The following is a 24,996-nucleotide window of genomic DNA, read 5'->3' as shown; positions in this document are numbered from 1 at the left end:
AATGATTCGAGGGTGGGGCTATGGCTCAATGGTAGAGCTTTCGACTCCAGATCGAAGGGTTGCAGGTTCGATTCCTGTTGGCCTCAATCTTCAATTTTTTTTGCAGAACTTTTTAATGATCTAGATCCACGCTTAGACTATCCTGACGTCATCATTAGAAGACTACTCCATATCAGTAGAAATCGCTCTTAAAACTATAAATCGAACCTAGTAATGTTGTTGTTGGTACCTATTTCGGTCAGCAAATGGATTGGAGTTCTGCTGATAGTACATGTTTGGATTGGTGTAGGCGTTTCCTTGTGACGTAGGTGCCGGCTGTTCCTTGTATATCACTTCCTTTGTCTTCCTTCTTCCTCTGCAGCAGCAGCAGCACATGGCGTCAATACACTTCACTCCACAGCAGATCAGCTGGAAGATAGTCGAAAGCAACCAGAACACGAATAGACCACCGATGATGATACACACAATCACCACAATTTTGCACCATTTTTTGTCCATGCACTTGTTCCATCCGTTCTTGGTATCGTCCCAGGCCTGGTTTAAGTCTCTCTTGTATAGGGAGTTTTCAACGAGCTCCGTAGGACACACGTCGGAAACGGCCATCATGGCCTGGATGTTTTCGGCAACGAACTGGGGAATGATCATAGCTGGGATGTCTGTTTTTGATTTGTAGAGATCGGGACCAGAAATCGCGTACCTTTTGATATTTATATACGTAGCTGAATTAGATACAGCCTCCTTTTGAGGTCTCCACGACTACTAAAAATAAAACTTGAAAGACCGTTGAGCCGCACGGGTTATCGACACAGCCGAGTTTCAGTCGAACGTGATCTTCTTAGCCTTTTTCGTCATGTCGACGTCTTTGAAGAAGGCGCCATAAGCCCCGTGCGTCTTCTTTTTCGTATGTGACCCGTACTTGAGCAATTCCTCGGGCACAGGCTGGTCCGCGCCACGTAGGACGTTCATCAAAGCCCCTGCAAGATGTTTTTCGTGCTCTGTGAAAAGCGTATGAGAAATTCCCGTTTGACCCGCACGTCCTGTACGCCCGATTCTGTGCACGTAGTCTTCCACTGTGAGCGGGAACGTGAGATTGATGACGACCTTCACGTTTGGAATGTCCAGACCTCTTGCGGCAACATCTGTGGCAAGCAGGATGTTGTGCTTACCAGCCTTGAAATCTTGCAAGGCTTGCGTTCTTTGTGCCTGGTTGAGGTCGCCGTGCAGAGCTGCCACGCTGAATCCCTTGTAGGTGAGTGTCTTCTCCACCCTGGCAGCTTCCTTTTTGTACAAAGCGAAGATTAAAAGTTTATCGTCCTTTTTCGAACCAGATTGGTATTTGCGCAATAGTTGCAATAATTTTTGTTCTTTTTCACGAGGATCCACCACCTCCACGATCTGCTGGATCCTTTTGTTGGCTGACAACTCATCCCGTTGGCCGATGGTGACTTTGACAGGCTTGTCCATGAAATTCATTGCGAGCTCGCGCACTTCCTTCGGCCAGGTAGCAGTGAACATAAGCGTCTGTCTGTTACCATTTGTGAGCTTCATCACCTTTTTGATGTCTTCTTCAAATCCTTTTTCGAGCATTCTGTCGGCCTCGTCCAGCACCAAATAGTTGATTTTGTCCAGGCTGATGCTGCCATCCTCTATTAAATCGATTAAACGTCCTGGCGTAGCTATCACGCACTGGGACCGTTTCACAGCTCTTCTCTGGTCGTCCTTGGAAACACCGCCATAAACACAAACACACTCGAGACCCACCTTGGCGGTCAGCTCGTTAAGGTTGTCGTAAATCTGGCTGGCCAGTTCTCTTGTCGGGGAAATGATCAACACCTGCAATGCCTTGGAATCCGATTTTAGAAGGTGCTCCACTGCTGGCACACCAAAGGCCATCGTTTTCCCCGATCCGGTCTCTGCAACACCCACCATGTCGCGGCCTTTGAGCAGATACGGCCACACCACTGCCTGAATCGGCGTTGGCTTAGCATACTTGTCCAAATGGCTACTGATACGAGAGTCGACAAGGGGTTTGAGGTGGTCAAATGAGAGGGCAGGAGAAACGTTTAATTTTTTAGGATCCTCGATCTCAACCTCGTTGGTCTTCAAGAACTCGCTAACAGCCACGCTGTCGACCTCGATCTGAGGTTCATCCCTTGACTCGTGCTTTTCTCTCTTTTTCTCCTTCTTTTCATTTTTGTTGGCCTTGCTCTTTTTCTCCTTCTCATCCTTCACCTTTTTTTCCTTCTTCTCCTTCTTCAGACGTTTCTGGGCCTTCTCGGCCTCCTTGTCCTCTCTAGCTCTTTTATCCTTAGCCATTTTATAAGTATAAAATTTTTATATGCAAAAAAAACATTAAAATGCGGTGTACGGGTTCTAGATCAACGCCAATCCAAACAGAATGGCAGACACAAGCGACACGAAAACGTTCAGGCTGCTGAAACTATGGTTCGACTCGGAGCCGTTTGTGGACGAAACCGACTGCGACGAGGAGTTGCCCGAAGCGGTGGCGGAAGAGCTGGCCAGAGTCTCGAGCGTCGTAGAGCTCTGGTTGCCAGCTTTGTCCGAGGTGATGGATCTTTTACTGGTGGAGACGGAGTCGTGCGAGCCAGAGGCAGTGGCAGTTGGGTTGTCAGAGCTGTTTCCAGCTTTTGTGGAGGACTCATGCACATAGTGACTCGAAGTAGCACCATCGTTGCTGGAGCTTCCTGTCTGAGAGTCAGAGTCCTCAGAGTACAAGGTTCCGCCAGCCACCAGAACGTCGAATTCTTCCTCAGCTAAATCGATACGGCCGTTCACTTGTCCGTCGACGGCCTCGATTGACGTCCATTGACCACTGGTGTCCTCGTAACGGTACTCCGAGCCGTTTGAGTAGTCAACAGCCACCACTTTCTTAATGTACATCGAGAACGGAGCGTCATCGTAGTTTGTGGATCCACCAGCCCACTCAATTGTTCCCTGGGAGTTTGTGCTGTCTCCTCCGGCCCAAATGCCCATCATCAAGTACATAGGGCTTTGCGGGTAGCCTTGGGACGAGTCATTGGTGAGTGTTCTGATGGCCTTTCCGTCAACGTACCACGTAAGAGCCTCTGCTGTCCAATCGATTGTGTAGTTATGAAAGGCGGCTCTTGGGTCGTCCATATTGTGATATCCTCCTCTGTCGTACGTAGCCGTGTTTCCCTTGGAGAAGTAGTTGGTCTGGACCTCGTAGCCGTCACCTCCAAACCACTCCAGATCGATCTCGTCGAGGTCGTCAGACTGAAGATAGAAGGAAGAAATGATTCCCGTTCCGTTTGCTGCCTTTAATAGGACCTCAACTTTCCCAAACATTATGTAAAAGTTGGATCTGAGCGCAGGATTGTCGAATCTTTTGGCCAACGTGAGCTGCAAACCTTCGTCGCTATAAAAAATCTGGTCTGGCGTGGAGTAAACTGAGAAATGCTCGCTGGCAGACTTGAAGTCTTCCGAAATCGCTCCTGCCAACGCCGTGTCAGCGGGACAGCCTGTTGTTTTGAGCGGGTTGCAGGTGGCAGTAGCTAAGGACACGCTACTCGATCCTGTGGCAGCGGCGGCAAGTCCAGAGACAAGGCTGCCTAGCAGAACGTGCGATAGTAGTGGAGATCTCATGGATTCACGGTGGAGTTGGAAATATTGCGCCCCAAGCTTCATATATATAGCACCTGCACAATCCGGACTCGAGAACGCCAAGTTCCAAAAACGGTAAATTACATACATTGTTGAACATTTCTGAGTTGGCGCCAAAATGCCCTAGGATGGCTGAAAAAGCAGGAGAAAGCACACAATAGCCCTTGAGACTCAGAGTATGCGGCAGTCAGTATGAGAAGTGATTCTAAGCTCCTGTTCACCACATGGCCAAACACTTGAAACACGCTACCGTGTTTACAATTGTCCCAATATGGTAATTTTTCCAGGTGGCTGGTCAATCAAAAAATATAATCCGGCGGAGACATCAGGATTTCCAGTCTGCCCTTGTTGCTTATGGTGCACCCCTGGTCAAACACCTTGAGACCAAGCAGTTCCAGTTTCTGGCGTTCCCTGTCGCTGTGTCCGTGTGGATCTTTGGGGATCCAGACCACCTGCTCGCAGGGGTCGAACCGTAACGAAGGATGACAGAAAATGGAGGCTGTGTCAATGTCATGCTCAAACTTTATTTCTTGATCCAGCTCCTCGAACAATTCCAGCGGAACAACATTCAATGACTTGTCATACTGGCTATTTATAGAAATGTGGACATATATTGTCAAAACCAAAACTATAACCATCATGATACCAAGCAGGAAGCACGTGTTTTCGCCCTTATCGTCTTTCACGATGAAGAACAATCCGATAAGAAACACCTCTAGACTGTAGATTCCCGCATACAGTTGACGAAGTCCGATTGAATAGATTTTTCCTCCTGTCTCCGAACTGTTCTTGTAGTTGTAAACATAGAGAAGACAGTACTTGTACGACAACAGGTCCAAAAGGAAGTTGATGCAGCAGAACACAAGAATTAAAGGAGATATCACAGAGTACACCAGACCAATCGAGCCATACACGGAGTAAGTTGGGTATGTGAGTCCCCAACTGGCCTGAGGAATGTTCATACGGCGATGAAGCTTTTCTCGTGGAGTCTTGTCGAGCAGTTTGTCCATGCACAGGTCTGACGAAAACCGTCCAAATTGGAGCAGACTGTTTCCGAAACAGGTCAGGCCTTTTAAAATGAAGAACGAGAAAAAGAAGTTGGAGGCCTTGGGGAAGTCTTGGGCCACCATTGCTGGAATGGCGCTTGGATTGAGAAGAAACCGTTCCAGCACCACAATGAACCCTGAAGAGATGGTGATCACAATGAAGAGGTGGAAAAATAAGAACACAAATACCCAGCCTTGAAGACTCAGTTCCAATGAAGAGCCCACTATTTTTCCTCGCTTGCAACCGACCACCTTGAATATTTGCAGGGCAACAGACGTCAGTAACGTGAGAACTATTGTAGGCAAAATCCCTGCAATGAATGCTGTTAAAAAGTCTGGAAGACCATTTAGCCAGCTGATGGTTGGAATGAGAGCAGTGAGATAAGGAAGTTGCGAGATTGACCCGACGAAAGCCACTGGGACTACCCAGCAGACGATGATCAAAATGGAAACGAAAAACATAGCCGCGTTCCATATCACATTCGAAGCTGTTTGGTCCGAGCGTACAATATTCTTCCAGATTATATCATCCGGAGTCATTTCCATGAGTGTGACCGTCATGTCTTTGGGATTTTTTGTTAGTAAGAGCTGGCGTGCAAGATATGCGGTGCTGATCTTGTTGAACTGCACAAACGCTTTGTTGATTTTTGAACTCTGTAGTTTTACGGACTTGAGTTCGCGCTGTTTGGCTAAAATGAGCTCGCCCAGGAGCAGCATCTGTCCTGCTGTATGGTCGTATGGATCCACAACCTTGCATATTCCGGGAACTGTACATTCAAACCCAAATACTTCAATGGGCTCGTAAAAATTTCTGGTAGCGTAGTTGACTCTGTTTTGGGTCTTATCTTTGATGATATTGAGTTCCAGCTCTTCTAACAAACTTCTGTATTTTTCATACTTTTTAACCAATGCCTCCACATTGCGATAGTCCAAAATTGGCCATACTTTTCTGACTCCTCCAGGGAGAGTAGCAAAGAAGTGCTCAATTGCAGCTTCGTCCATTAGCTCGTGTGGGATATTTTCCAGCAGCACAGTCGACATGGATGCCCGTTTATACTGAACTTTGGAGCTCAACAGCAAATGTTTTTGTCTCTCCTCGACGCAGCTTTTCATCTCGTAGATGAGCACATAATGAAACCATAGGATCACAAAAATAGCCATGCCGAAATGGAACATATACTTATTGGTGTTTCGAGACGAGATGTTGGAAGTCGAGATTCTGTCTAGCCCTCTAACAATCCCCTTAGTTAGCTCATCTCCGCCACAAAGATTCACTGGAATCAGCACTGGAATATTGAGGCAGGCCATTCCAACGAATAATATCAGTAGCGTATACATGAATCTCAAAAAATAGTACGAGTCGAGTCCTAGCCGGTAGAAAGTCCCAATTGGGGTGTATACTATTGGTTTTGCCCATGCAAAAAGATCATCTGACAACGGAGGCGTCCGAATGCTTTCTGGCAAACAGTAGCACAGCGGTTGGTAAAATTCCTTAAATCTTGTTCTCAGGTAGGTGAATATCAACACTTGAAGGGAACAATATATAAGAGAAAAGATCAGGGAAGACAGAAATGACTCAAAGGAAATTCCCACAGAATTATGTGCTGCTCCAGATTGGGTGGTGTTTAAGAAATCCAAAAACTCTGGGTTCTCTATGGTAGCGTCCATTGCTAAGTGTTGCTCAATAGGGATAAATTATATCCCTAGGCCCAATTTAGCGTTTCACCAGCCACGGGTTCGCCACAAGATTTATTTTTTATCTTAATCTTCATTATTTATGCCTCGCTTTAAGATAAAGTCAGTTTTCGGCAGTCCCAAAACACCTCCAGCTATGGACTCTCCGCGCACGTTTCAGGAAGATGACGATCCTCCTTTAACTCCGCTTCAATTGAAGGGTTACAAATCAACCACCCACCACAAGCTCTTGCCGACGGAACTGGCAGAGGAACTTCGTCTCCATATCCCTCCCATCCTCCAGATCTCGCATTCTTGGACTCTCCAGTACTCATTGGAGCAGGACGGAACATCATTAAACACCTTCTACAGCAGGACGCGGCCGCAGCCAGGCGAGTCAACGGCCCGAAGAAAAGGATACCTCCTAGTTGTGATGGACACCCAACACCGGCTGTTTGGGGCGTATCTGAACGATTATCTAAGACCGCTAGACAAAAAACAGTATTATGGAAACGGGGATTGTTTTTTATGGAAGGCAGAGCGCGATAGTATAAAAAACATCCATACGCTAGAGGCTTCTGGGGAACAATTGAGACTGAAAGTATTCCCATACACTTCGATGAACGATTACATAATCTACTCGAACCACAACTTTGTCAGCATAGGGTCCGGAGGCGGGCGGTTTGGTCTGTATATCAATGGTGATCTGGAAAATGGGGCCACCGACAGTGTCGAGACATTTGGCAACGAGCCACTCACTACGGAAAAGTTCAAAATCCTCGGATTGGAGCTATGGAAAATCGACTAAATTCATGATAACTATATTCTTAATTTTGAGCACTCTCAGCCTGCAGCTCCTTCAGAAGTTCTTCGCTGAAAACATCCTTTTCTGAGTTCGATCCCTCTTTCTGAGCGGCATAAGATTCCAGGTCTATCTCCGAATCGTCAGCATAGGAGGATAATTTTGAAGAGTCAATTTTGTTTCGTGACCCAAACCCAAACGCGTTGAAAAACTCATTTATGTTCTTTCCAGCCTTATACAATGAGCTGGACTTTTCAGCCGCCTCCCGAGATAACTCGTCATCGATCACCACTGAATCGAAGTCATCGGTTTCTTTATAACCTTTGCTCATTTCGGAGCCATCACTTTCAAAATAATCCGCATCGTCATCGTTCAATGTAGTCTTGCTGGAACTGCCCGTTTTTTTCTTTGAGCTTGCAGCAGTAGCCGTTTTTCTAGGGTCATTGTACTCCTCATAATCTGAAGCGTCATTGGACTTCTGTCCTTTAACTGGCTTTTTGATTTTCATGCCCGAACCCTTCTCTGGAGCACCACCTCCCTTTTTGCCTGCTTTCGTAGCTCCTCCAAAAGAGCCACTGGATGAGGCAAATCCACCTCTCTGGTATGAATTTCCAGTGTCTTCTTCCTCTCCAAATGGCATCTTGTCTAAGCCCAACTCATCAAACGCATCGTCTTCAACGTAGCCCAAGTCAGTCTTTGTGCCTTTACTGGCAAGTTTGAAGTAAGTCACCCAAATTTCTCCGAGGTTGTCCCATTTTTCGGTGTCTTGGGCACTGAAGGAAATAACCTGCCCTTTGGGGATCTTTTCGTTTTTACCTCCACCAATAACATCGTAAGCACACCAAAGATAGTTCTCACACTGGGACGTCATTACCCAACCACGTGTTGGCTCCCCATCTCCAGAATCAAGATTGTATTCTGCTGGAGGAGGAATGAGGGCGCTCGTGATATGCAATGGAGAAATGTACTCTTTCTTCAGTTGCAACAAGTCCTTCCCTTCATTCCTTTCGTAGTTGATGTCTTTAAAATACGAATCTGGACGTTTACATGTCAAGAATCCTGAATTGAACCACAGCAAACTCTTGGCGTCGTCAGATATATGTCCTGGATGGGTTGAGCACAGCTCATTTGCCACCAGCCGATGCTTTTTGTCGGTCAACGTGCCCACAGCGACAGCTGGATGCGAATTGAATCTATAGGTCCTGCCCATAAATTCTTGACCGAGCCAGATGAATTCCTTTTCTCCATGCACTGAGTTGGAGATCAGCTTAAAGAATGGCATCGATACAGCCATTAACAGACCATCAAACTTTTCTTTCTTGTTGAGAGCAAATAGGCCAGCCTCCATGTAGTGTCTTGCCTTCTCTCCAAAGAATCTATTGTGTAAAGTCTCATCTGAAGGCACCTTCAACTGGAGATAATCACGCTCTACGTCACTGTTCAAAAACTCAATGAAGAATTTCATGATTCCCTCGTAAAGGAACGAGTTTGCTTCTCTGTCCCTGAAAAACAGTGAATGTGTGTCTCTGTAAGCAGGCAATTGCAGATATTCTTCAATGCCAAGTAGTGGAACGGTATCTGTGTCCAAAACAATGATCTCCTCAAAGGAGCTGAACAAGCAGGCCAGCAGCTTCATGTACCACCTCTGGAAGAAGTGCTTGTAGCGGAAAATGACAGTTTTGGAAACATCTACAAAGGTAAGATCTTGAGTTGGCTGCTTGGCAAATTTGGTGCCCTTTGGCAGTTTCATGATTGGGTCTGTCGCGACTTCGATCAATTTCTTGATGGACGTCAAACTGAGATCGTTGTTGTGAAAAATTTCGATTGGAAGCTTGTTTCCAGAAACCCTGAGAAGGGCAAGCAATCCGCTCAACTCTGGCACCTGGCCGTCTGAAGCTGTGATGACAATTCCCCGTCCGGATAGTTTCGTTTGAATTTTTTTCAGCAAGCAGGTAGAATCATCTTCCCCGAAAACATCGGCATTAACTTCATCCATACGTTTGTTGTACTTTGTGAAGGTGGGATGGTATCCGGAAAGCCATGGATACACCACCTTTGTTGCTTCACGACAAAGGTCGTTCATTTCGGAGGTTTCAAGAGGAGCTGGATTTTGAAAGAACAGTTTATTGACTATTCTCATATGGTTCAGGGTATTGAGGATCTCTCTCGAGGAGTTCTCGTTGATCTTGAGCTTGAGATCCTTTATCCTTAGCAAGTTTGACTTGAACAGTTCATCTGTAAGACCCAGTTCGCTCATTTCCTCGGGCGAAAGAATGTCCTTCAAAGCCACCCATTTCGACAGCCTGGACTCCAGATAATTTTTGGGATTGTAGATATCTCGGTAGATGGTCTCTTGGATAGGTCTGAATTTAAAGCCTGTTTTCGGGAGCACATCGTTCAGGTACACATTTGCCTGCTGAGCTGTATCGAGGCTGGTGTAGTCATTACCGTTTGGGTATTTTTCCTTCAGAACGTCCATCGGATTTAATGTCTCATTAAAGGACACGCGTTCGACAGGTTCGTTCACCAGATCATCGATTTGGCCCATGACGGTGAGTTTTTGGTAAAATTCATCCGTGTATAGCTGGTCCCTAGACTTGATTGTTCTGAGATATTTCTCCTTGAAGGTGCCAGCGTACTCGTCTCCGAGATCAAACTCAATGGAGTTTGAGGCACGTAGGTTATAAAGAAGGTTGATAGTAAATAGCGTCATGATCAGTAACAGCAGTCTGCGGTTGCTTTTGACGAACCGTTTGAGGCGCATCAATTTCCGTCTCTGGTCCGCCATCGTGGAGAATCTAAAAAAACAAAATATTTATCTCAACAGGGATACAAATTAGAGAGTATAGCAGATAATAAAGCTAGATGGATATTGGTCCTAGCAATCGTTCCGCTGGCGCGTTTTCTAAAATGTGCTGCTTAGTCATAGCCCAACAGCCCTCATGTACCTGTGCGGGCGTATTTCCTGAATATTGTCAAGCCTCCAAAGCATATACTCTACACGGTGTAAGGTCGCATGCTGGAAGCTTGCCCTAAATATAAAATAATATCTCGAGGCTGTGCACGCACGTGCGGGTCAGTAGTTAATTTTTGTGAGCTGCTCGCTTTTTGGCATCATGAAGTTTGGAGAGACGCTCAAGTCCTCGCTCATCAAGGAGTATGCCTACTACTACATTCAGTACGATGAGCTGAAATATGCCATTGGCAGGGGGCTCAGTAAGAATGGCAACAAGTGGTCGGACTCCCTCGAGGAGGACTTTCTCAACAAGATGGAAGGAGAGCTCGACAAAGTGTACAACTTCGTGGTCTTAAAGCACAAAGAAATCCTTCGTCGTATGAAAGAGGTGGAGAAGTTGGTGAATGACACGGTCGAAAACTCCAGAAATGCCACTGAAGAAGAGGCAGAATTCTACGAGCAAGACTTCCAGGATCTCGAAGAAGAGCTCAGCGATATCATTGCCGATGTGCACGACCTCAACAAGTTCACAAGGCTCAATTATATTGGCTTCCAGAAGATCCTCAAAAAGCATGACAAGCTGACCAAGTTCATCCTCAAGCCTATTTTCCAGGCCCGGCTGAACGCCAAGGCATTTTACAAGGACAATTACGACTCTCTGATTGTGAACCTTTCCAAGCTCTATGACCTCGTCAGAACAAGAGGAAACCCTGTAAAGGGCGACTCTGCGGCCGGAGGTTCTATGCAGAACTTTGTCCGTCAAACGACAAAGTATTGGGTGCATCCTGATAACATCACCGAGCTGAAACTTATTATTCTGAAACACCTTCCTGTACTCGTGTTCAACTCGAATAAGGAGTTTGAGCCCGAAGACTCGGCAATAACTTCGATCTACTACGACAACAAGGACATGGACCTCTATTATGGACGGTTGCTTAAGACTGAGGGAGCAGAGGCCATCAGAATTAGATGGTACGGAGGAATGGGTGCAGAGACTGTTTTTGTTGAAAGAAAAACCCACAGAGAGGACTGGACAGGGGAGAAGAGTGTCAAGGCCAGATTCCCCCTCAAGGAGAAAAACGTGAATGAGTTCATGAAGGGACAGTACACTGTCAAGCAGGCATTTGAGAAAATGCGCAAGGATGGTAAGAAAAGCGTGCAAGAAATTGAGAGCCTCGAAAGACTTGCTCAGGAAGTGCAGTATAGAGTCATCAAGGACAAGCTGAGACCGGTCATGAGGTCTTTCTACAACAGAACAGCGTTCCAGCTCCCTGGAGATGCAAGAGTCAGAATCTCTCTGGATACGGAGCTCACAATGGTCAGAGAAGACAACTTTGACGGCATCGACCGAACCCACGGAAATTGGAGAAGAATGGATATTGGAGTGAACTATCCGTTTGCTAACCTGCCTCCTAAAGATGTCGAGAGATTTCCGTATGCCGTTTTGGAAGTCAAACTCCAAACCCAAATGGGCCAGGAGCCCCCACAATGGGTGAAAGAAATGGTGTCTTCACATCTGGTGGAAGCTGTTCCCAAATTCTCCAAGTTTATTCACGGCTGTGCCACCTTGCTTTCTGACAGAGTTGACTTGATTCCGTTTTGGCTGCCTCAGATGGACGTCGACATTAAAAAACCAAAGAAGGATGAGAACTATGGTATTGTGAGACAACGCCATACAGAATCTGGCCATGGAGAGCTTGATGAGGAGGAGCTGGCCGGCTCCAGCTTAAGTTCGGGCTCTGCTGCTCCTCACTACGGATCTGTCTCTTTCAACGAAAACAATAATAGAATTGAGGAGACCTCGGACCCTGAAAATAATACCCTAATACGCAGGTTGGTCTCCTGGTACAAGGAAATCACCAAACCAGACCATTCCTTCAACAAGGTGCCGGAGGGAACTGTTTTTGATGCAAAGTTCACTGCTCCACCAGGGAAGAAGATCTCTGTTGTGGTGCGGGTGGAACCTAAAGTTTACTTTGCCACGGAACGAACTTACCTCTCATGGCTCTCGATTGCCCTTATTTTTGGTGCGACTGCCCATACCCTTCTGAATTACGGCGATCTGGTCTCGTTGATCACCTCCACCTGTTTTTACTTCACTGCCATCCTAACAATTGTCTACTCCACATATGTCTACATTTTCCGCGTCGTGAATATCAGAAACAAGCGTGCTGTGCGCTACGATGATAAGTTCGGCCCTGTGCTGGTTTGCTCAGCTCTGGCGTTGTCAGTTTTTGTCAACTTCCTTTTCAGACTACTAAAATAAATTAAATATTCAGTGCACGAAAAAAATAATGTATATTTATTAAATGAGCATCGAATCCCCCGATTATTCAGATCAATCTATCAAAGAGCTGTCGCAGAAAATTGCGGAGCAAATAGTATCGTGGCCACCCGAGCACCGTCTGATTGCCACGCCGCAATCGACATGGACATTTACGCAGGGTCTTATTTTGGGCCAGCTTTCTGTGATCGTACTATTCGTCATGTTCATCAGGTTCTTCATTTTCAGTGAAAGCGCGCCCACAGTACCGGGCAACTCGAAGAAAGTGAATGTTCCTGTGCTGAACGCACCAAATGCGGCCCAGGAAAATGAGGACTCTACAATAGACACAATTCTGGAAAAAACATACTACGACGTGCGCAGCCACCAGCCCGAATCCCTGGACTGGTTCAATGTGTTGGTCGCCCAACTCATATCGCAGTTTAGGAACGAGGCCCTCAACAACAACAATATCCATCGCTCGCTGAACGAAGTATTCGGGTCCTCAATCATACCAGATTTTCTGGACAAAATCGTGATTACAGAAATAAGTATAGGCAACGATTTCCCGATCTTCAGCAATTGTCGAATCAAGAATACAGACGGACGACTAGAAGCAAAAATCGATGTCGATGTGGCAGACACGCTTACGTTAGGAGTCGAAACCAAACTCTTGATCAACCAGCCGAAACCGCTAGCAGCGTCGCTTCCGGTCAAGCTGTCGGTCTCTATTGTCAGATTTTCTGGCTGTCTCACGGTCTCCTTAATCAGCAGCGCCGAGGAGTCTGACGCTACAGACAACTCTGTTGGACTCATGTTCTCGTTCAGCCCAGATTTCCGACTCGAGTTCGATATCAAGTCGCTGATCGGCTCCCGTACAAAGCTAGAAAACATTCCTCGCATTAGTTCTATTATCGAAAACACCTTGAGAAATTGGTTCATAGAGAGATGCATCGAGCCCCGCTTCCAATTTATCAAACTGCCTAGCCTGTGGCCGCGCAAGAAAACAACTCGTCAAACGACCACGGGCGATGAAGACGAAACCATATAGACTCAGAACGGATCTTCATAAGGATCATCCTCATCGTAGTCGTCATCTTTTTCAAACTCGTAAACAATGGCGCCTCCCACGGCTCCCAAAGACTGCTGGGCCTGCAAGAATGGAAGATCCACCTGTTCACGAGCCAGCTTCTGTTTCTGTGTGGTGGTCAAGTTAAAAGTTGTGAGATTTTCCAGCAGCTCGGCGTCGTCTCCGTCGGCAACGCGTTCCTGCTTTACTTGGTATGCGTGAGTCAGTGTGTCTATAGTAAATGCATACTCCAAAGCGCGGCCAGATTTCCTTCTGTAAGTCATCTTGGTCTCGAAAATTGGCTTGTTTGATACCCCAACAGGAATCTCCAGCTTGTGAGACGCAACTTCCAGTTCCTCATCTGTCAGTGACGAGTTTGCAGGCTTTAACTCAAAAACTGTCGTTGCCATGAACAGCAGCCTTTGAATAGCGGTTGGCATGTTCTGAGAGCCAGGCGCTGAAACCTGAGGAATTGAGGTATGGTAAGTTGCGCAGAGGACTGTAGTGGGCGATATTATCCCGCGCAGGAAACTGTTGAGCTGATTTTCAGGAATATAGTTGATCGAATCGATTATCACTAACTGTTTTGTATTCTTGCCAACTTTAGCAATAATTTTCTCGGGAGACAGTTCGTCACAAAGCACGAACTCATCCACTTCGGGTCGGTTGAGAGTCTCAAAGGATAAGTATGTGATAGGAACGGACTCGCTCTTGGCCTTGTGTATGAGCTCTTGCTGGAAGTAGTAACTTGACTGAATAACAGAATCCAGCACTAGTAGCAGTGGCGATACCTCTTTGAGTGACAGCACTCTGTTCAGGAGAACAGTTGCCGAGTTGACAGAACTCATTGATGGAATTTTTATTATTTTTTTAAATTTTTTCCTGGATTTTTAGTATATCGATCAGCATAACTCTGTATAGAAAAGGCCCTGGGCAATTGCTCTTCTTTGGGTCATGAATGCCTAATAAATACCTTCGTGGTAATTAAAGTCTGCTTCGTTGGTCTCGTATGAGTACTCAGCCAAGTTAGCTTCTTCGAACTCCTCGCCTCGATTAATATCTTCGGTGGGGTCGTTGTAATACGAGCGGTTCACGAGAAAAGTGATCATTCTTGATTGAAACTCGATAATGTCTTGGTGGCTTGCAAAATCAACATCTGACTCTTCCGGCGTCGACGCAGTCGACAGTTCCACCACCGATGGATAGCACTCGTTATACCATGTCTCCTTACCCTGGTGAGGATAAGCTGGAACGTTGACTATCCACTTGTCGACTTTCTCTTTGTGAGGCATGTTTGCCGCCTGTCGTGGATTGAACTCTGACGGAAACCTTTGAATCTCTGTGTAAGACATCATATCTCTATCGTGGTCGTTTGGAAGAATGAATATAGGCTGTATCGAGGGGGAGAGCGGTGAGTGATCATGCTGTCGCTGCTTTCTTGGAGTGTTATTGCTCAATTGCCTTGGATGCTGGTTTGCTACCAAGAACGGCGTTAGTTGTCCAATTGGCACGGGAGACCCGGACACTGCTAGTTCTCCGTTTGTTTTCGGCGTGTCTTGAAGTTCCTTAAACAGATTGTAACAGTTCTTCTGTTCATTGTTTGTAAATTGAGGTATAAACTTGCATTGTGGTTTGGACTGAGTGGCAGGGTTGGGCATAGAGTGAGGATGCTCGGGCGTGTAAGCCATCATAAACTCCGAATTTAATTTTCTCTTGTTTGCGATAGGAGTCTGCAACTTTAGCGGTTAGATCTGGCGCTTTCTCGGAAAATGGCTGAACATACTTTAAAGTCTGCCATGAGCAGGAAGAGGGGAAAACTATAATCGTTATAGGCGACCAGATGTTATCGCCCAAAGAAATAGGGATGAGAGATTTATCCTCAGAGAAGAAAATTTAAGGGCCCCAAGGCGTCGATCGACGTTTATAAAAAACGAATATCGATAGACAATTATATCTGATTCATGGGTGTTCATGGACTCTGGGAGATTGTCGGCCCCACAGCGCGTCCTGTGCGACTCGAGGCGATGGCAAAGAAACGGCTTGCTGTTGACGCCTCGATTTGGATCTACCAGTTCCTCAAGGCTGTGAGAGATGTGCAGGGCAATCAACTGATCAACTCCCATATAGTTGGGTTTTTCCGCCGAATATGCAAGCTTCTCTACTTCGGAATCAAGCCTGTGTTTGTTTTTGATGGTGGCGCGCCGCTTTTGAAGAAACAGACCATCAGCAAGAGACGAGAGAAAAGAGAAGGCAGCAAAGAAACCGCAGAGCAGGTTGCGCGCAGACTGCTGGCAAAACAGCTTCAGAATCGGGCCGAGGGGAAGCCTGATGCGCCCAAAAAGCCCAAATCCAAGGCCAAGACCAAAGAAGTGCCTATTGACCAACTACAGTTTACTGAGTTTTACGAAGACACTAATTATTTTGACACCAGGGACAAAAAGCAGGAACAGACACTTGAGAAACCGACGCCCAAGAAAGAGAATGAAAATCGCATATTCCGCAGGCAAGACGAGTACGATCTCCCACACATTGACAGCTTCAAAGTAGACAAGAATGACCAGCGAGTGATCACAGATTATGAGTACGACCGACTTACTTCTGATCTTCAAGACGAGCTTGGAGGCATTGATCTCGACACCATCGACCCAAAATCCGAGGAGTTTGCCCGTCTTCCACTTTCTACTCAGTATATAGTTCTTTCTCACTTGCGACTGCGTTCGCGTTTGAGAATGGGCTACACAAAACAGCAACTGGAGACATTATTCCCGAATAGCATGGATTTTTCTAAATTTCAAATTCAGATGGTGCAGAAGCGCAATTTTCTCACTCAAAAGCTGATGAATGTGGCGGGAATGGACGAGAAGGAGGCCAAGTCGCGGCGTATTGCTAGCGATCGTGATCGTATTTACGAGCTCCAGAGGAACGAAAATGGGTATACTTTGTCGATCAAAGATGATGGCCATAGTGCAGAGAAACCCATTGATCTAAACAGCGATGGGGAGCAGGACGAAGACGAAGATGATGAAGAGTGGGAGGATGTTATAGAGCCTGTCAAGCCGGTCTCTCCGATGGGGACTGCTGCATCTGAGCCGATGTTTGTTGGCGAGGTAGAGAGCTCAGAAAATAACGAGGACACTACCATGGCGATGATCCAGTCGCTGTACGAATACGCGAATAACAACAAGAAGAACTTGCAGAAAGCCGCGGAAATGAGCGAGGAGGAGCAATTGCGACAGGCCGTTGAACGATCAAAACAGGATTATTATAATATGATGGAACAGGAGCAGCAAAATGACGCGCCTTTTGACTACGGGGCTCCTCCACCGTTAATATTAACCAAGGAATCGCTTGGGTCGAATATAGGTAAGGTCACTGAGTCAAAGCCTGTGTCTGTGCCTAAATTTGATTTTAAAAGCAGTATACTCTCTGCTAGCAAAACGGAGGAGCCCAAGAGCGTACAGCCAAAGCAAGAGCCAAAGCCAAAGAACGATAAAAAGAAAGCAGAAGAAACTCCTGTCTGGTTTCAGACTCGAGTTTCGGAGAACGCGTATCACGAGACGGGAAGCCACGAAAAGACTGAGGTAGATAAAACTGAGGACGAAAAAGCCGGACTGTTCGATTACGCTGATCTGGAACCGTACCTGGAGGAAGATGAAAGTGAGGATTATGAGGATGTTGAAGAACACGAAGCTCATGAGCCTGAGATCATAGAGCTAGATCCTGAGCCACAACCGGAGCCAGAGAAAACAAACCAGGCCCATGACACGCTGGAGCGTGTTACTGTGAGTGACCAGCCAGAGCTGAAGCACAATTCCTCAGATGACCCCGATGGCCAAGAGGCTATAGAAGCTATACCGACTCCGGTAGGTCAGCAGGCCAAGAGGGAAACCAAACATTCTGAGGAGAATATGCAACAGGAAGTCCCCAAAATGCCAGAACCTTTGGACTACGTTTTTTCGGACGCCGAGGAAGAGGAGCTCGAGCACAACCTTGAGGATGAGGAAGCTGCGTACGAGAAATTTGTGGATCAAGTCGGTACCAAAAAGCCATCATCGTCTTCCAGTTTCTGGTCAATGGACGACGAAGTGCAACTTCAAGAGAGTATGAAGAAACAAAAACGAGATGCAGACGAGGTGACCGTCAGAATGATTCTGGATATCCAAGACATGCTCTCCCGGTTTGGCCTCCCGTACATAACCGCGCCGATGGAGGCAGAAGCCCAATGCGCTGAGCTTCTTCGTCTGGGATTGGTGGACGGCATTATCACAGACGATTCGGACTGTTTCCTTTTTGGGGGTGACCGCGTGTACAAAAACATGTTCAACGAGAAGAATTTCGTTGAATGTTACCAAATGGAGGACCTGGAGCGCGATCTAGGCCTGGATAGAAGGATGTTGATTGACTTAGCTCTATTATTAGGAAGCGATTATACGGAAGGTATTAAGGGTGTTGGAAAGGTTGCAGCAATGGAGATTCTTGCTGAGTTTGGAACACTGGAAAGTTTTAAACACTGGTGGCTCGACTATCAAAATGGTATTATTGATGAGTCCAAGGAAACAACGGTCAAGCGCAAGTTGCGCAAGTCGTTGAAGAAAACTGATCTATATCTGACTCCCGAGTTTCCGGACAAACGTGTTATTGAAGCATATCTGCATCCGGAGGTTGACCACGATAAGTCTGAGTTCCAATGGGGCTACCCCAACCTCGACAAGCTGCGCACTTTCCTGATGTACAATGTTGGATGGGGTAAGGAGAAAGTGGACACCATCTTGCTGCCAATTATCCAGAACATGAACAAGCCGCAGACAAGCATTGAGGAATTTTTCCCTGTTGAGATGATAAGGCGCCGCCGTGATCTGGAAATGGGGCAGCGATTAAAAAATGCCACATCGAAATTAAGAAATGCTGATAAGAATTCTGCAGAGACAGAGGAGCAGCCTTCCAAGCGACGTAGGCAGCAGAAGGAACACGATCAGGACCACAAGCTTGGCTCATAGCCCTCTGTCACTTCTGAATCATTGCCATAAAGCTCCTGCCATTTCACGAACCCTCCTCTGAGCACGTATATCTTGAGGTCCGGAGGGGACTCAAGGTCTTCTAGGAACCTCATGAACTTCATTGCAGCGGAAGGCCCACGTTGTTGCGATAGTGCACAATGGAATACCACGCTATCTGCCTTATTCTTCAAAATCTCGTCGAAGATTGTCTGGCAATGGGACCCCACGCTAGAACTCGGAATATGAAGACTAGACTTGATATGGCCGCCAATATAATCCGAATCTCTCACATCTACCACCACAAATCGCGACCCGTGGTTGGTCGATTTCTGGGAGAACCATTGACGCAGCGTCGTCGGCTCTAGGTACTTTATGTTAGCGACAGAGAACATAATTATAATTTATTTTTCACTATTTTTTTCTAGCACTTTTTTTTCACTACTGGCGGGTTTCTTCACCTTGCGTCCTCTTTTGGTAACGATCGGCTTTTCTTCTTCGTCACTCTCAAACTCCGAATGGCTGTCCCTTGCCACCCAATCTTTGAAATTTTCAATGAGACTGCGACGGGAATTAGTGCGTCCTAGGCCGTTGCCGTTGAATTTGGATGCAAATGAGTCTGCAGGAGACTGACCAGGTGATGTTTCGTTTCTTCTTTTCAGAAACTCGCGCACTTCTGTGTAAAGGTCGCGAGAAGCGCTATTGAGGCTATCATTGGTTCTCTTCCAGTAGGAACGGAAATCGTTAATCTGTTTCTTGAAGTCCAGCTCGTTCTTTTTAAGCCAGGACACATTCAGCTCTTTCCTTGTAGCTCCCCTAGCAAAATTGCGCATCAGGTATTTGTCGTAGTCCCTGATGATCTTGGTAATGATGTCGCTTGTGCTGATTCCTTCTGTTCTCTGTGTTGCTAGGAACATGCCAGCTTCTTTCATGGGTTTATATATATCATCAATGCCCTGAGCTTGGTAAGGAAGATCGTCGTGAGCGCAGTAGTCAATTTTGTGATCTTTGAGGAATTTCATGTTCAAAATCCAAGGAGCGTCCTCTACCACCTCGTCAACCCACTTGCAATGCCTCAATGTTTCGTACCGTTGCTTGTCGGTGAGAACTGTCAGCCCCTTTCTCTTGTGTGTTTCTTCATCATTGGGGATTCCAACCACTAAAGTCACGTTGGGGAACGCTTTTTTACACTGTTCCAGCTGTCTCATGTGGCCCAGGTGAAACAGATCAAACACTCCATCTGCGTAGATTCGGACCGGCCGATCTTCTGGCGGCAGATTGAGCTTGAATCCCTTTGGCCGGAACTTGCGATACTCGGGAGGCAGCAGCTCATCGTACTCTTTTTCTTTTCTACGAAACTCTTCCTCCTCTTTTGAAGAGCGCGTCCTGGGTTTCTTCGATGCCTGGATGTCGAGCTTTGCTTCAATGTCATCCAAATCAGAGTCCTCTGATCTCGAACGCTTGTTGCTCTTCTTGAATAGTTTTGTGAACGAGTCGGTTTTGATCAAACTATTCATTGACAATGTCCGTTTGAGAGCATTCTCCCCGATCGGCGATGCTGATCTAGCCGATTGATCCTTGGAAGTCATTATTTCAAGGAGGAAATGTGGAACGTTAATAAATTTGAAAAAATACACCCTAAACCATTTGTTTTTTTCGCTCTACTACAAATCGCTAATGGCTGAACTCGGTAAAAACATTGGCGTATTGCTGGAAAACGCAACCAAGAACCTTTCGTCAACCGTCAATGAGGCCATCCAAAACAAAAACGTGAAGCTGCCCTCAGGATTGAACGCTTTTCTCTCCAATGGCCACGCGCAAAATCAAGAGCTCACTTCCTCGCAAGTTATTGAGGGTCTCAATTCTTCATCAGACAAAGAAATACAAACGTCCCTCAAGTACTTGGTGCGATTGATGACCACAAAACAGAACTCAGACCCTGAACTATTGCAATACTTCCCCCACGTCATAAAAAATATCACCTCGAACAATCTTAGGACTAAACGCCTAGTCTATATCATCCTCTTACGATATAACCATATGCAGCAGGACATTGCTCTCCTGTCAATCAATGCCATTCAAAAATCTCTCACAGACAAAAACTGCATCAACAGAGCTCTAGCTATCAGGACGCTGAGCGGAATCCGTATCCCGGCAATCCTGCCTATCTTGGTCCTGTCGATCAAACGAACAATTTCAGATTCATCGCCTCTTGTGCGTTCGGCCACTGCCGTGGCTATTACAAAATGCTTTCTACTAGATTCCAGCTTCAACAAGCATCGCGATGTGGCCTCTACTCTCAAAGACGAATCAAGCGTCCCAGCCCAACTGTACAATTTTCTGGCTATTCTTTTGAGCGACACTGATCCAAGAGTATTGAGTTCTGCACTGAATTGTTTCTACACCATCTTCCCAGGCTATATGGATTTAATTCATCCTAGGTTCACTTATTTGGTGTCCAAGTTGACAGAGCTTGAAGATTACTCAAAAGTCATCTTGATTGATCTGGCAACAGATTACGCCCGTCTGTACCTTCCTAACCCGACGGAGGATAGTATGGCAGCGGAATTGACTCTTTTGGACTCCAAGCTGCGCTCTCTCATTTACTCTTCCTCTGCAAATGTTGTGCTCAGCTTGGTGCGCTTCTACATCAACGTGCTGCCATTCAAGTTGGACGAAATACCGCTAGCAAAAACGCTTGTCAAGTTTTTAGGTGACGACGAGGTCACCCTGTACGTGCTCAACGAGATCGTGTACTTGCTTGACCGTAAATTGGTGAAATTTTCTAACCCACAGCTGTCGTACTTCGTGCCTCTTCCAAATGAGCTATTCAAGATCAGCGAGCTGAAAGTACACATTTTGATTAAGCTTCTCAATGCACAAAATTTCGATCAGATTTTCGCAGAACTGGTTTTCCTGCTAAATACGAGCTCCACACAGCTCAAATTAGCAGTAGTAAGGCTACTCGACCAATACCATGGCACGGCAGAACAAAAAGCCAAGATAGGCCAATTATACCTCTCGAGGCTCGACTCCGAGAATGAAGAGCTTCTGGTTGCAGAGTATGTCACAGGACTGCGGATTATGGTGCAAAATGACCTGTTTGGAAATATCGACGTGCTGATAAAGCTCACAGGAAAACTGGTGAATGAGAGCGAGCTTACGCCAGTTGCCAGAGCTTCGATCATATGGCTTGTGGGAGAGTTTTCAAACCAGCAATATCATGACGACAAATCATTAGCTCTAGGCAATTTCTTGCCCGACTTGATGCGAATCCTTGTGCGAGACTTTAGAGAACAGGAATACGTGGTTAAAGTGGAAATTTTAACTGCCCTGACAAAACTGGTTTCGAAAGAACTGTATGCTAGCAAGCAGCAAGGAGAAGAGTACAACTACGAAAGCTTGATATGGAAATTGTTCAACCTCGTCTTGCAGCTTACTAAGTATGACTCCAATGTCGATCTACGGGATAGGTCAAGGATGATTGGATCGATTCTTCCCAACGTGGTTTATCTCGACGAAGACCTCACGGCTACCACTGCTATAGAATTCCAGCAATATTACGGACAGAAAGCCTATGTTTTGGAGAAGTGTGCCGAGAAACTGAATGAGGTGGAGCTTTCTATTTTGCTTTTCCAAACATCAAAACCCGCTCCTATTTCTACGGACTCCTCGGTAAACAACAACAATATAAACAAATACAACCAAGTCACGCTGCAAGAGCTGAACTCAGAGCTCCTCGAATACTACAACGAGCTGCGTGCACAGGAATTCCAACTGAAGGACTATAACCAGCACAAGTCAATTTCTCACGCTGCAAAGCCGCCACCAGTTGTTAACTCTGCCACCACGATAAACATCGAGCCAAGACAGAGTGCAAGAAAGTACAAGCTGCAAACTTTGGACGATTTCCTGAAGGAGAAAGGTAAGCTGAATGTGTTTGGAGGCAGCGAAGACGAATCAGGACAGGAAGACGAGGAAGATGAGGCCGACGAATTGGCCGACGCTGACGACGACGAAGATGCGCACGACTCCGAATTTGAAAAATCGAGTTGAAAAACTATTTTTTAGCGCATTTCACAAAGTTTAAAATTTAATTTAATGTCGTCCTTTCTCGGGTTAGGAGGCTCCAAAAGCAACTCAGGCGCGGGCTCCTCGTTGAGCTCCGTGCAGACTCAGCAGGTCAAGGACCAAGTCAAGTCTTCCATCGCCACGGAAATGGCCACCGCATACGCTACCTCACTAGTGAACTCATTGACTGAAAATTGTTTCGATAAGTGTATCTTACAGCCATCATCTAGCTTGACTTCTGTTGAAGAGAACTGCATTAACGACTGTGCGTCCAAGTTCATGAGATCGTGGAACCTGATTTCTAAGTCATACATTGCTAGGATCAACAATCCATAAAAGTCGGCAGAAAAGATCAGCCAGGACAAGTCTATCCCAGTATGTACATAGCAGGTGTGCTCAAGGTCTGCACTTTTGCTTAGTTTTTGAGCTCTGCCAAAATGAATGTAAGATTTAGCACAGTAATGCGTAGCTCAAACATTCCGACACAGATTGTGGCTAAACTGCGGTGCATGACAAACTATACATGATGATCCGAGTAGCCAGGTGCAGTTGTAGCGTGAGGTTATGCACAATCGTCCTGATAACCATCAGTGCTCCATATGAGCTTGGCAAAATGTGCGCTGACGTAATCGCTGATTTAGCGTAAAAAAATTGCAAAGAATGCTAGCAGATCATGTTGCTCAGGTGTTTGAGGAGACCCGCTCTGTTTTCAGGTGTGCGTGCTGTGCGTCCGTACTCTACCAAAGGAAAGCTTGAGGATGATGATGATTTGAACTTTGATGCCGTGGACATCCTGAAGAAGCCCAACTCAGACCAAGATGGACTGCCCCAGTTCCAATCCTTTGACTGGTTCAAGGTGTTCAATTCTCCCCCAACCGAACCCAAGAAACTCCCAGCTCCAGAACGTGTTAAGAATCTGCAATCTGAACTGCTCAAGTACACCTCAATGGAGAGTATTGAGAAGCTGGTTCCCGACTTTCTCACCGCTTTCAATAACAGTCTCTCGGAGTTTGGGGACCGGTTTTTGCAGGATGCTGTTGCTGAGGACGAGACGTTGCACATGATTGCTGAACAGGAAGGCAAGGAGACTGCTTATTATCAGGCTGTTGTGGGGTTGTTGAAAGGCCAGACAGATATTCAGATCTTGAACATGCGATTGCAGACTCCCCGCGAAGAGGTAGAGGAAGGTCTTTACAGCCGCTTTGTTGATTCTCTCAACGAAGACGAGGACAAGTTTAACATTCACACCGTATTGGAGGAGTATGCTAAATTTCCTGTTCCTCGGGCCAAGCATATCCAGCCAGAACATCTGGAGACGTTTCTTGAGCATTTCAAAATGTATTGTCTTTACTTGACTCCGGAGCTGGTGAATTTGGTTTTCCAGGACGTCATCGATTCTGGCATGATGATAACGCAGGAAGAGCTGGTGCGCAGTCTGAGTTGCACATTGGCTAGCAGAGAGGATTTCGACGAGGACACGTACAGACAGTATAAGCAGGTGTTCACGGGGTCTGGGTTCGAGTTGAACGTAGAGGCTTACAACATGTTGTTGACTGCATGTATTGTTGCTCGCAATTCTGCGCTGTTTGACAAGATTCTGGCGGAGATGAACGAGGCCGGAGTGCAGCCTAATAGAACGACGTTCCAGCTGATGGCGGACCATTGCGGGAATCTCAGGGACACTAACAGACTGTTGAACCTGCTGGAGATGCGACTGGTTCAAATCCCGTTATTTCTGGACCCCAACGAGATCGCTACATTTGCAAATGCCTTGCTGAACTGTGAAGAGCAGCAGCTGGCTAAAGACATGGTGGGCGTTCCGCTGCTTGTGAGAGACCTGTGCATCCACCACAATGAGCTGGAAATCTCATCGTATGACGAGAACTCGCTGGAAGATCAGCTACACATGATTCCGTACCATTCTCCTCTGGACATGTTTGATTTCCTGACCAGGGACCAGAGGCTTTTTATGTTCTACCCTGTCATTCCGGAATGGACGTTTGACACGTTTGCAGAGCACGCTGAGTCATTCAAAGAGATCCAGGACGTGGTGCAGAACGTGCGCTCGAATTCTATCGGAGTTTCCATTCCTGTGGCTACCAAATACATGGAATTGTTTTACCAAGACCGAAAACGCCTGAGAATGGATCTTCTCACGAACGTGACCGACGAGCTGCTAAGCTCCACACAAGAAAAGGCGCTGTATTTGATCAGCAATCCACAGATGGTTCAGCTGGTGGTAAATCTTGGCCACCATTTTGTGCAGACGGGAGAGCTGCCGAACGATGACGTGACAAAACGCGCTCTCAAAGAACTACAAACAGATCTCGACACTGACGCCGCACTAAACACTGAGGATGCTCTCGATAAGCGATTACGCAATGTGTCATCTTTGCTGAATTACTCATTAGAAAATTCTTAGTTTGACACTTTCCACAATTTGTCAAATCCCCTGACCGCGGTATTGTGGAGTTTTCTG

The 24,996-nt window shown here is 46.4% G+C and overlaps 15 protein-coding genes and 1 non-coding gene across 16 annotated transcripts; 8 read left to right on the top strand and 8 right to left on the bottom strand.

Moving 5' to 3' along the window:
* Positions 1-14: 14 nt before the first annotated feature.
* HPODL_05423 lies at positions 15-86 on the top strand. The gene has a single exon. It is a non-coding gene; the product is annotated as a tRNA-Trp (tRNA).
* A 121-nt stretch (positions 87-207) lies between these two features.
* On the bottom strand, positions 208-645 carry HPODL_03748 (uncharacterized protein; the record flags this gene model as incomplete). The annotated part of the gene is made up of 1 exon (XM_014080078.1): positions 208-645. One exon carries the CDS (start codon positions 643-645, stop codon positions 208-210), a length of 438 nt encoding a protein of 145 aa, XP_013935553.1.
* A 171-nt stretch (positions 646-816) lies between these two features.
* On the bottom strand, positions 817-2,316 carry HPODL_03747 (ATP-dependent RNA helicase DBP3; the record flags this gene model as incomplete). Its single annotated transcript, XM_014080077.1, has 1 exon — positions 817-2,316. One exon carries the CDS (start codon positions 2,314-2,316, stop codon positions 817-819), a length of 1,500 nt encoding a protein of 499 aa, XP_013935552.1.
* A 57-nt stretch (positions 2,317-2,373) lies between these two features.
* On the bottom strand, positions 2,374-3,666 carry HPODL_03746 (glycosidase CRH1; the record flags this gene model as incomplete). The annotated part of the gene is made up of 1 exon (XM_014080076.1): positions 2,374-3,666. The coding sequence occupies one exon, from the start codon at positions 3,664-3,666 to the stop codon at positions 2,374-2,376; it is 1,293 nt and encodes a 430-aa protein (XP_013935551.1).
* A 275-nt stretch (positions 3,667-3,941) lies between these two features.
* On the bottom strand, positions 3,942-6,356 carry HPODL_03745 (putative membrane protein; the record flags this gene model as incomplete). The annotated part of the gene is made up of 1 exon (XM_014080075.1): positions 3,942-6,356. One exon carries the CDS (start codon positions 6,354-6,356, stop codon positions 3,942-3,944), a length of 2,415 nt encoding a protein of 804 aa, XP_013935550.1.
* Positions 6,357-6,465: 109 nt separating this feature from the next.
* On the top strand, positions 6,466-7,170 carry HPODL_03744 (Oxidation resistance protein 1; the record flags this gene model as incomplete). The annotated part of the gene is made up of 1 exon (XM_014080074.1): positions 6,466-7,170. The coding sequence occupies one exon, from the start codon at positions 6,466-6,468 to the stop codon at positions 7,168-7,170; it is 705 nt and encodes a 234-aa protein (XP_013935549.1).
* Positions 7,171-7,189: 19 nt separating this feature from the next.
* Positions 7,190-9,952, bottom strand: HPODL_03743 (uncharacterized protein; the record flags this gene model as incomplete). Its single annotated transcript, XM_014080073.1, has 1 exon — positions 7,190-9,952. The coding sequence occupies one exon, from the start codon at positions 9,950-9,952 to the stop codon at positions 7,190-7,192; it is 2,763 nt and encodes a 920-aa protein (XP_013935548.1).
* Positions 9,953-10,280: 328 nt separating this feature from the next.
* On the top strand, positions 10,281-12,386 carry HPODL_03742 (Vacuolar transporter chaperone 4; the record flags this gene model as incomplete). The annotated part of the gene is made up of 1 exon (XM_014080072.1): positions 10,281-12,386. The coding sequence occupies one exon, from the start codon at positions 10,281-10,283 to the stop codon at positions 12,384-12,386; it is 2,106 nt and encodes a 701-aa protein (XP_013935547.1).
* Positions 12,387-12,429: 43 nt separating this feature from the next.
* HPODL_03741 (Maintenance of mitochondrial morphology protein 1) lies at positions 12,430-13,434 on the top strand (the record flags this gene model as incomplete). Its single annotated transcript, XM_014080071.1, has 1 exon — positions 12,430-13,434. One exon carries the CDS (start codon positions 12,430-12,432, stop codon positions 13,432-13,434), a length of 1,005 nt encoding a protein of 334 aa, XP_013935546.1.
* Positions 13,435-13,436: 2 nt separating this feature from the next.
* HPODL_03740 (Elongator complex protein 5) lies at positions 13,437-14,300 on the bottom strand (the record flags this gene model as incomplete). The annotated part of the gene is made up of 1 exon (XM_014080070.1): positions 13,437-14,300. One exon carries the CDS (start codon positions 14,298-14,300, stop codon positions 13,437-13,439), a length of 864 nt encoding a protein of 287 aa, XP_013935545.1.
* A 114-nt stretch (positions 14,301-14,414) lies between these two features.
* HPODL_03739 (uncharacterized protein) lies at positions 14,415-15,143 on the bottom strand (the record flags this gene model as incomplete). The annotated part of the gene is made up of 1 exon (XM_014080069.1): positions 14,415-15,143. The coding sequence occupies one exon, from the start codon at positions 15,141-15,143 to the stop codon at positions 14,415-14,417; it is 729 nt and encodes a 242-aa protein (XP_013935544.1).
* A 270-nt stretch (positions 15,144-15,413) lies between these two features.
* On the top strand, positions 15,414-18,449 carry HPODL_03738 (Single-stranded DNA endonuclease, cleaves single-stranded DNA during nucleotide excision repair; the record flags this gene model as incomplete). Its single annotated transcript, XM_014080068.1, has 1 exon — positions 15,414-18,449. One exon carries the CDS (start codon positions 15,414-15,416, stop codon positions 18,447-18,449), a length of 3,036 nt encoding a protein of 1,011 aa, XP_013935543.1.
* A 401-nt stretch (positions 18,450-18,850) lies between these two features.
* On the bottom strand, positions 18,851-20,035 carry HPODL_03737 (Choline-phosphate cytidylyltransferase; the record flags this gene model as incomplete). The annotated part of the gene is made up of 1 exon (XM_014080067.1): positions 18,851-20,035. One exon carries the CDS (start codon positions 20,033-20,035, stop codon positions 18,851-18,853), a length of 1,185 nt encoding a protein of 394 aa, XP_013935542.1.
* An 88-nt stretch (positions 20,036-20,123) lies between these two features.
* HPODL_03736 (AP-3 complex subunit beta) lies at positions 20,124-22,502 on the top strand (the record flags this gene model as incomplete). The annotated part of the gene is made up of 1 exon (XM_014080066.1): positions 20,124-22,502. One exon carries the CDS (start codon positions 20,124-20,126, stop codon positions 22,500-22,502), a length of 2,379 nt encoding a protein of 792 aa, XP_013935541.1.
* A 45-nt stretch (positions 22,503-22,547) lies between these two features.
* Positions 22,548-22,853, top strand: HPODL_03735 (Mitochondrial import inner membrane translocase subunit TIM13; the record flags this gene model as incomplete). The annotated part of the gene is made up of 1 exon (XM_014080065.1): positions 22,548-22,853. The coding sequence occupies one exon, from the start codon at positions 22,548-22,550 to the stop codon at positions 22,851-22,853; it is 306 nt and encodes a 101-aa protein (XP_013935540.1).
* A 337-nt stretch (positions 22,854-23,190) lies between these two features.
* HPODL_03734 (putative secreted protein) lies at positions 23,191-24,939 on the top strand (the record flags this gene model as incomplete). The annotated part of the gene is made up of 1 exon (XM_014080064.1): positions 23,191-24,939. One exon carries the CDS (start codon positions 23,191-23,193, stop codon positions 24,937-24,939), a length of 1,749 nt encoding a protein of 582 aa, XP_013935539.1.
* Between the last annotated feature and the right edge of the window lie 57 nt (positions 24,940-24,996).

This window comes from Ogataea parapolymorpha, chromosome IV, assembly GCF_000187245.1.
Source record: "Ogataea parapolymorpha DL-1 chromosome IV, whole genome shotgun sequence".
In the NCBI taxonomy this organism is placed as follows: Eukaryota; Fungi; Ascomycota; class Pichiomycetes; order Pichiales; family Pichiaceae; genus Ogataea; species Ogataea parapolymorpha.
This window is presented reverse-complemented; position numbering and strand designations above follow the sequence as displayed.